This window comes from Tiliqua scincoides, chromosome 2 (assembly GCF_035046505.1).
Source record: "Tiliqua scincoides isolate rTilSci1 chromosome 2, rTilSci1.hap2, whole genome shotgun sequence".
Lineage (NCBI taxonomy): Eukaryota > Metazoa > Chordata > Lepidosauria > Squamata > Scincidae > Tiliqua > Tiliqua scincoides.
This window is the reverse complement of record NC_089822.1, coordinates 250,423,725-250,433,827: the sequence shown is the minus strand read 5'-3', so window position 1 is coordinate 250,433,827 and position 10,103 is coordinate 250,423,725. Positions and strand designations below refer to the sequence as shown.

At 47.0% G+C, this 10,103-nt stretch overlaps 1 protein-coding gene across 1 annotated transcript; it reads right to left on the bottom strand.

The window, feature by feature from the left end:
* Positions 1 to 1,199: 1,199 nt before the first annotated feature.
* Positions 1,200 to 7,733, bottom strand: LOC136639030 (zinc finger and SCAN domain-containing protein 31-like). The gene is made up of 3 exons (XM_066613059.1): positions 7,020 to 7,733; positions 4,175 to 4,301; positions 1,200 to 2,053 (listed from the first exon to the last, which is right to left on the bottom strand). Exons 1-3 carry the CDS (start codon positions 7,731 to 7,733, stop codon positions 1,200 to 1,202), a joined length of 1,695 nt encoding a protein of 564 aa, XP_066469156.1.
* Positions 7,734 to 10,103: the final 2,370 nt, after the last annotated feature.

The following is a 10,103-nucleotide window of genomic DNA, read 5'->3' as shown; positions in this document are numbered from 1 at the left end:
CTGTAAGTAATTATGATTTGCTGCTCTAGACTTGCATTAAATTTACAGGTATTCTATATATGTAGAAACAGGTCTTCATTTAGTTAATTCTGCATTGTTTACTGATATTTTTTGTGCTTTTTATTGATGAAATTCATATAAAGCAATTTATATATTGCTTTATAAGAAAAGACAAGAGGGGTCTCACTTCCACCAGCTTTGCTCGTTGTGCAAAAACCTTTTCTCCCCCAAAAATATGTCTCCCATTTTCAGGGCACCTGAAAAGTTTTTTTCCATATAGGATCTCGAGACACTCTATATAAACTGTCTCTCCAAAGCATTTCCCACATTGGGAACATTAATCTCATTCCTCTCTGGGTGAATTATCAGATTTCCTGTTCATGCTGCTCGGTAGGTGAAACCTTTCCCATGAACAGAGAACATTCATGCAGTTTCTCCCACTGGTGTTTGTACCAAGCTTGGGAAATAATGCAGACATTCATATTAATGCTTCTTAATGTCCCTTTAGTACAAACCTGTTCCCCACCTTTAGGACATAAACATGATGCTTTTTGAGATAAGAGTTCTTCCATATTCCGTGTCATTATTCTGGCCCTGATCCTCCTGCTGAGAATTCTCCATATTGAAGAAGGCAGAGGGAAGAACTCTGACCAAGTTCTGTTCACCTCTCTTTTTCCACCACCTGCTTGCCCCCCAATCCAGCTGATTCTGGCTGATATGTAAACTTGCACAAATTCTAAAGGATAAGACAATCTGCACATCTTGTTATCCAAATCATTTATTCTATAGCTGCTATTCAAAGGTTGGGGCAGAGTCTTTGTGGCCCTGAGGACTTTACCTAACTCAAGTTAACCTAACTCAAGTTATTGAACAGTGACCACAATTTATCAGGCAGTTATTACACAGTTACGCAGTTCTGAGGCCAGGCTTCTTCCCCATAACTCCGCTTCAGGATACTGCAACATAAGCCAACCAAGTTGCTCCAAACAAGGTTTAAAAGCATGCAGGAATTATTGCAGTTTGAGAAAACAAACTTCAGTCTATAAACCATTAAAGCTCTGTGTGGATTATCTATCTGGTGCTGATCAGTGTTTGTTCCTCACTGAAGCTTTTCCCACACATAGGACACCTGTAAGATTATTCTCAGTGTGAACTTGCTGATGGTTTGATAAATGTGACCACTGAAAGAAGACTCTTCCTCACTCTGGATGCTGGTCTGGTTTCTTCCTTGTGTGGATCATCTCATGTCTTAATAAATGAGATCTCGAAGAGAAGTATTTTCCACACTCAAGACATTTGTATGGTTTCTTTCCTGTGTGGATCATCTCATGTCTTAATAAATGAGATCTCTGAGAGAAGCTTTTTCCACACTCAAGACATTGGTGTGGTTTCTCTCCTGTGTGGATAATCTCATGTCTTAACAAACGTGATCTGTGAAAGAAGTTTTTCCCACACTCAGGACATTTGTGAGGTTTCTCTCTTGTGTGGATCATCATATGGGTTAACAAATGTGATCTGCAAGAGAACCTTTTTTCACAAATGGGGCACTCATGAGGTTTCTCTCCAGTGTGAATGTTGTGATGTCTTAATAAAGTTGATCTCTGAGTGGACATTTTTCCACAGTCAGTGCATTTGTGAATCTTTTCTCCAGCGTGAATTAGCTGATGTTTGGCTAATGTATTAGAAGGGAACCTGACCTCAGACTCTTGGCAATCATAATTTTTCACTTCCATCTGGGTGCTGTGATATTTGTCAAACTTTGGACAGTACCTTCTTCCATACTTGGAAAACAATGCCTTTCCCCCCTCTGCATCCACTGGGCAGGGATTGCTGCAAGCAGCTCCAAGACTGTCTGTGATCTCACCAGATTCCTTGCATCCCATATGTGGTTCTATTCCCTTTCTGCTGATGGACTCGCATCTTTCATCCATCGTCTCAGCTCTCACCAGCACATTCTCATGGGTTTTCCCTTGTCCACTCCTGGGTGTTTCCACTGGCTCATTTCCTCCAACCTGAGTATTCTTCACTTTGAGCTGATTTCCCTTTCCATCATCTGAAGAAACAGAGAGAGGAATTTTGTCCATGTTCTGCGGAACTCTTGTTGAGCTTCCTGTAATTTCTTCCTTCCTGTCTTTCCTGTTCTGTCCTTCTCCCTTTGTGGCTCCCAACAAACCTCATTCCTGTTCAGGAATTTGAACTCTTTTCTGAAATATGAAAACCAAAGTGCTCTCCCAAGGAAACACAGAATCTGGCTATTTTGCACCATGGAGTTTACTTCTGGAACTCAGCAGGAAGAAAACTGATGCAAGACAATGAGATTTTTCCCTTGACCACTGGAATTCTTGTTCACCTGTGCCTGACCCCACCCAATCGGTCTACAGAGAGGTCATCAGTCCACTTCCAAGGCAGACTTGCGTTTCTCTAAGGTCGCATTTAAATCTTTTTATTTGTGTTATTTCAACCCTCCTCCCCCTTCTATACTGCATCACCTTTGTTCAGCTGACAATGACTGACAAGGATCTGAATTTTTTTTAACGCTTTTTTTCTTGTAGTGCAGCTAACAGAAAACTTTAGGCACTTCATAAGTAGATTTTTCTAAGGACATGTTTAACTTTGTCTTTTAATTGTTGTTTTGCACTATTAATGAAAAGATAAAGCAACCCCAGTACCAAGTTCTGAAGGTTTCTGCATGTATAAACATGCACATTTGAGAGCCAGGATGGTGTGGTGGTTTAGGAGAAGACTTAGGGCCCAATCCTATCCAACTTTTCAGCATTGGTGCAGCTGCAATGCAGCCTCGAGGTAAGGGAACAGACGTTCCCTTGCCTTGAGGAGGCCTCTGTGATTGCTTCCCCACCACAGGATGGAGTGCATGCCCCATTGGCACAGCTGCACCGGTACTGGAAAATTGAATAGGATTGGGCCGTCAATCCTGGAAGATCCAGGTTCAAATCTCTGCTTAGCCACGAAGGTTCCTGTGCAGCCTTGAGCTAATCAATCTCTCTCAACCTCACCTACCTCACAGGGTTGCAGGGACGTGCAGTGTGGGTGCAGTAGGTTAGGCAGAACTGGCCCGTCATTGTCCGCGGAAAAGAACTATAGCCTCCCTGCCCATTTACATCAGAGGAGACTTTTCTTACATATGCGATCTCAGGTGAAAGGACAGCCTCCTTGGGTATAAGCAGGCAGGAAGACTGTGGTGCTTTTTCATGGACTATGATGGGGTGTTTCCATCTCACCTGCCGCCCTTGCACTTCCCTGCAGGGATGTTGTGAGGACAAAAGGAGGGGGGAGCAATTTATATCACCCAGAGCTCCTTGGAGGAAGGGCAGTATGAAAATGTGAAAAATACATTTAAAAATTCAGAGATATGAGAAGACAGATGCTGTTCTTGGCTTTCTTGAGATAACTGAATCTGTTCCTGCCAGCGAGAATGAAATATGTGCAATGTACTTCTGGGAGAGTAGAAACGCAGTTGGGAGTGTCTTCCCGAAGGAGCCTGGGTATCAACAGGTGTTGCAAGAATCAACCAAGATTCCTCTCCAACTCCTTACCCAAATCCCGGCCTGAGAGTCTCTGACTTCCGCAGGATCAGGGAGGAAGCTCTTTTCCTTTTTCACTGGATGGGGGGCAAAGTCAAATTGGGGACCCAAGGATCCCTCTTGAGTAGAGAGAAAAAGGAAATAATGTATTTCTCATACATTTCAATACAAAAGGCATTGATGAATTCTTACCTTTGTTTTACAGTCTGTTTTCTGTTTAAATGAAAAAAAAAAAATCCTACACTGGGCAGACTGACTTCATATATACGCTAATGCTGCACATGACAGTGAACTGATAGTGAGAATCCTTTTCTCTTATAAAAACCTTTCCCTTGGGAATCAAGCTTCTCGCCAATGCCTATGCCTATGCTTATGAATCTCCTTGGCTGCAGCCAAATGCATCCACATTTCCACACCCTTCTCCATCACTAGCTGGATATTTTAGTCTTTACAAGTGTTGTATTCAGGGAATGTGTCAAAACAAATTTCTGCCTTTCTTTGTATCTTATAACTTATAAGTGTATAAACATACTATTCAGAAAAGGATCTACATACAAATCTCATGTCTATATATGAGAACTAGATGCAAAGCATCTTTTTTGATTCACTGCTGGAACCCAGCAGTTCCTTACCCAGGGAATCCACACTTTCACCATCCTCCTGCAGAACTTTCCAGAATTTGGTCTGTTGGCTTGACTGCACTGGTATCCACTCAACCATGTGCAAAGGCAGACCCACCTTCCTCGGGTTCACCACCTGCTGGAAACAGGAAATCACGCATGTTCCCCTTCAAAATCTGTTGCACAAGGAATGGTGTTAACGCACAGGTATGAGAACATGCCCCGTTACCTCCATAATCCGGAAGAATTATGACAGACCCTGCATCCTGGATGACTGTGTCCCGGTCAAATGCATATCAGTCATTGGTGTCCCTGCACATTCTCATCCCACTATAACTGGGCAACAAACGATAACAGGGCAACATATAAGATATGCCTGGGCAACAAACCCATGTTATATATGCTGATTATATCAACCCTAACATTGCATTTTAAAGATAAAAAAGTATATCAAATATCCATACATTGGGATACAAATGTCCAGGATGAAAAAAGGGATGGAAATGTCCAATACTGGGACACGATTTAAAGGGATAGAGTTGTCCAGGATGCAATGGTCCTGTTGCTGGTATCATCATGCTGTAATCAATTAACCAAGATATAAAGAACAGGCGAGCTAGCAGTTGCACTTGTATGTTGAACTGTCTGCATGCTGGAAGTCTTGTGGCCAGACCCAAAAGGCTAAAGGTGGACCTGTGTATTGGAATTTAGATAACTTCTCAAGATTCATAAAAGAATGGGAGACAGGACACAACCATTTCTGCTAAAGGGAGGAAGGGGATAAATCTTTTCTTGCTCCACGCACCACCCATTCAATCCTCTTACCACCTTGGATCGTGACTCTGACCACAGGGCTATGCCTTTTAGAGGCAGCCCCCTAGAATACTGGGTCCCAGGTGGTGCCATACGTACAGGCGCCACTTCTCACCCCACAGTTCACTTCCCCAGATCTTCCCCTCGTCCTGTTTTCTACGCATTGCTGAGGTCTTGCCACTGCCTACTGTGGTCATCATCATGCACACTGATGTAAAAGCAAAGAGGGTGTTTGTTCTTTTGCGTAAAGCTATCTTAGAAAAACACAAAATTCAGTCTTTCAGAGGGTGCAGAATGGCAGTCTGTGCATCACATGGTGCCTGAAACGTTGTCTACACATGTGCCTTCACACCTTTGCGTGTGTTCCCCAGAAATGAGATCCAGTTGGCCCCTATGGGCATAACATCCAGCACAAAATGGCAAGACTGGTCATGCTTCAACATCTCAAAATGCACCTCCCCCAAAAGTCAAGATTTCCCAGTGGTAGATTCTGAAGAAATCAGAGCTGTCCCGCCAAAGACCTCATGGGGCTTCAGGAAGTGTGAAACATGCTGTCCCTTCATCTCTGGATGTCTGCTGGACTCTGATCCTCCCGCTCCCTGGACTGGGAAAGGAAGAAGGGGCACAGCAGGCCAAGGAGGTGGTGGAGGCAAGTGGACAGATGGGGTGGGTGCCACCCACCTACTCCTTCCCTGAGGCAAACATCTCAAGGCAGCCTCAGGTTGGACTGGTTATCTCCAACACAATAACATGAGCTGCTACCTGGTTCATAGGTCTGTCCTGGTCCTGCCCAAACCAACCTGGTCTGAATGGACGCCAAGAGCCTTGGTCAGCTCAGCTTCACTTCTGTCTTGACCTTCTGGGAGAAGCAGCAAAGTTGGATGTGCGATTCCAATCCCTGTTGATGCACACAAGGGACTTTTAATGGAGAACGAGGATTTAGCTCCTGCTGAAGCTGCCCTCACCATAATCACTGTTAGATCTGCCAGGCAGAGGTTGAACTTGGTCGTTACTTGGGCTTAAACCTTGGGCAGAGGTTGAACAGAGGTCTTTACTTGGGCAGAAACCTTCCACACTCCCTGTTCTGCATGGCTGCTGTAGGTACAGGAATGTTTACTTTTGCATTTTCTTACTCTAGTCTTGATGGCACTTAGTATCTCACACTGACTCCTTACCTGGCACAGAGACCTCCCCATCAACACTCTGCTTCGTGTCTTCGAACATCTCTGCATACTCTTTGGAGATCTCCCCCTGCACCATGTCCAAGCATTCCTCCTCTTCGTCGAGGAGAACCACAGCCCATTCCTGCAATGGCTCCTGAAGCAGTGAAAAGAATCAGAGACAGAGCACAGAGAGCAGGGAACAGAGTAATGAACAGAGAGGGTAGGGAGGAGGCTGTAAAAGAATCTGCTGTAGGAGGATTTCCTGCTACAGGTGGGGGTTGGAATAGAAAACTTGCAGGTCTTTTCCAACTCTATGATTCTATGAAAACAGATGCATTCTGCTCCCTTAAATCCTTCTCCCTTTGATGCATAATTCCAGGAGTAGTTTTCTGACAGACTCTGTGCAGCTTTCTAACCTGTGGCTTTCTAGACTGTGACTGAACAAACTACATCACTGAGAGGGCCACATAAGGCGGCCAAGTGATTTTCCCCCATCACAACTCCTGAACTATGAAGTCGGACACGGAAGGTTCGATGCTCTGTAAGGACATCTGCAGAAAAGCTGGGCCTGTGGATTTTCTACCCTTTGTGCACGTTTTGTATCCAATACAAACATTCAGTACATTTCAAAGGGTTCAGTCAACAGGAACTTAGTTGTACTGGTTCCAAGGGGGCTAATCTGAATGGCTGCATCACATGCAGAGCTTCCTCCCAGGTGCCTGAGCCTCATTTCTCAGCTTTTCCCTGAATGCTTTTCAGTGACTTCAGGATCCTGGGGATCCTGCTGCCTGCAGTGACTTCTATGAGCTAAATCAGGCTGGCTGGTGGTTCCACTTTCTGTGCCTGGCCAGCAACCTAGGAGTGAAATACCAGGACCTCACCTGCCACGTCCCGGTCTCAGCCTCTCTCCGGCTCATCAGGAAATCCTCCAGCAGGGCCACGGCCTGCGCACAGCTGTCCGGCCCCCCTGCCCGGATCCAGCTCTGGGCTTCCACAGGCAGGCTGGCCAGGAACTGCTCCAGGACCAGCAGCTCCAGGATCTCCTCCTTCGTGTGCCTCTCCGGCTTCAGCCACTGGCAGCAAAGCGCCTGGATCTGGACGTACATCTTTCGTGGGTCTTCCAGCTCCTGGCAGCAGAACTGCCTGAAGTGCTGGCGCTGCGCCTCCCTTCTCAGGGCTCCGTCTCTCAAGATGGCAGCCTTCACTTTCCCATAGTCCTCCTTGTCTCTGGCTTCCAGGAGGCTAAAGGCCTGCTGGGCTTCTCCGCTGAGGGCAGGCATGAGCCGAGCCACCCACTCTCCTCTGGGCCACCGACAGGCTTCAGCCACTTGCTCAAAGGAGGCCAGAAAGGCCTTGGCATCGTCCCAGGGTGTGGGGTCAGGCACTGGGGGGCTCCCCCATGCAGAGTGGAGGAACTGCTGCCACTGGGCTTCCCAGCGCTGTTGCATCCCCCTGCCTGGCTCCTTTTGGCCCCCTTGTGGCTCTCTCCATCCTGGTCGCTCCCTCCTATACTCAGGCTGATCTCTGCCTGTGTCTCTTCCTGCCCCTCCTGATCCCTCTTCAGCTTCTGGACCTGCACAGGATCGCTCACTCATGGCTTCCCTCCTGGCTCCACTCCTGCAACTTGGGAAGCAGAGACCTGGGTTGACCTTCTGGGGAAGCTGATTTAGGCAGACACTGCTCTCCAATCCCTGATCTGCCTAGAAGGAGAGGGGAGGAAATGACCACACTGCTTCCTTCTGGGCTGGTCTTATGAGGTTCCCCTGGTGACAAAGGAGCTGCAACTGTAGGGCCCCCCAGCAACCCAAGTCCATTGCCTGGAGGGATTCCTCAGCTCAGGACACATTCAGTGGGTCATTTAAAAGACAAAGGGGGAAGGAGGAGAATGTGATTGGAACAGGCACCTCAGTGGAAGCTTCAAGGGACAGGGAATAGGTGAAGTTTCCACCTCAGAGTTTGACCACTGTGAGACATTGTAAACCTGTTGAATATCCACCTGCCACATGAGGGCACAAGAGTCATGCCAAAAAAGATGATGGCAATGTGGTTCACCTTTCAAGTGATTTCTTAGACATGACCAGAAGTATGTTCTGGTCCTGGAGGTCAGGGAGGTGTTCGGAGGTGTGGGAAGGCCACGTGCTGCCTCCCTGCTCCTCTGAATGCCTCTGGAGGCTTCCAACAGGCACTACCAATTTTCCTTCAAAGAGCATTCTGGTCAGCTCTGGGAGGTTTTCTGCACCTCAGAAGTCCTCCCACAAGGGGAAAACAGGACAGGTGACCCAGGGACAGAAGTAGAGGCAAGTGTCCCCTTCCCCTGAGGAATGCCCCAAGCCCTGCAATGGGACTTCTCATGTCTGTGCCGGCTGTTTTGCCAGTGCAAACTTGAGAACCTCCATGTCAGGCTTTTCAACATGACTCAGAGTATTGGATCTGGCAGAGGAGGCCTCTGCTGGTTCCATCCCCTTCGCAGGCCGGTCCCCTGTGCTCCCTTTGCCCCAGAATACCTCCCCCCCCGCCCCTAAAGCCTGCACCACTGCCCAGCCGTCTTACCTTCCTTTCAGTTCCATGCAGCATCCTTCCCTTGGCACTGGGCCAAGCACCGACTGACGCTGGCCCAGCACCATTCCTTCCTCCCACAGTGCCATAAACATGCTTTTAGATGTTCATGACATCTAGTGCAGGTGCTGGAGCTCAGCGGGAAGATAGGATTGGGCCCTAAATCTCATTATGATTGATAGTGTAAAGTCATGCACATTGGGGCAAAAAATCAAAACTTTAGATATAGGCTGATGGGTTCTGAGCTGTCTGTGACAGATCAGGAGAGAGATCTTGGGGTGGTGGTGGACAGGTCGATGAAAGTGTCGACCCAATGTGTGGCGGCAGTGAAGAAGGCCAATTCTATGCTTGGGATCATTAGGAAGGGTATTGAGAACAAAACGGCTAGTATTATAATGCCGTTGTACAAATCTATGGTGAGGCCGCACCTGGAGTATTGTGTCCAGTTCTGGTCGCCGCATCTCAAAAAAGACATAGTGGAAATGGAAAAGGTGCAAAAGAGAGCGACTAAGATGATTACGGGGCTGGGGCACCTTCCTTATGAGGAAAGGCTACGGCGTTTGGGCCTCTTCAGCCTAGAAAAAAGACGTCTGGGGGGGGACATGATTGAGACAAAATTATGCAGGGGATGGATAGGGAGATGCTCTTTACACTCTCACATAATACCAGAACCAGGGGACATCCACTAAAATTGAGTATTGGGCGGGTTAGGACAGACAAAAGAAAATATTTCTTTACTCAGCGTGTGGTCGGTCTGTGGAACTCCTTGCCACAGGATGTGGTGCTAGCGTCTAGAATAAGAATTATTAGGCGTCCCATTAAGAATTGGCGTCAATTCTTAATGGGAATTAAGAACGATGAACCATTGGCTGCACTACTGAAACGCAACCTAAACACATGTGACTGGAATGCATTTTCTTCCTGTTTTCCCTTCTCTTCTCTGTGGAGAATTTTAGACTGTAAGCTCTTTGAGGCAGGTACCTACCTGTCACCTTCTGTTCTGTAAAGCACAGTGCATTTTGAAACAACCATAACAACATCAATCAGTACTACATGGGACTGGGAGACATGGGATTAAATTCACATTCAGCTAGGAAGCTCGCTGGGTGATGCTGGGCCAGTTACCTTATCTCTCAGTCGAACCTACCTCACAAGGTTGTTGTGAGGGTAAAAATGGTATGTAGAGAGGAATTTGCTACCCCAGGTTTGCTACCCTGAGTTCTCTGGAGGAAGCTGAGAAGACCAGACAGAGCCAGTCTACAAATATTACCCTGTTGCATGAGAAAGTGCAGCAAAACGTGTCCGGAGGAAGGATACCACCACCACCAGACGGAGCCGCAGAGGTGAGCTTGGGTGAGGCAGGAGTGGAAATTTACTGAACCTTTGCCTATAGAATTGTATTGCTTTGA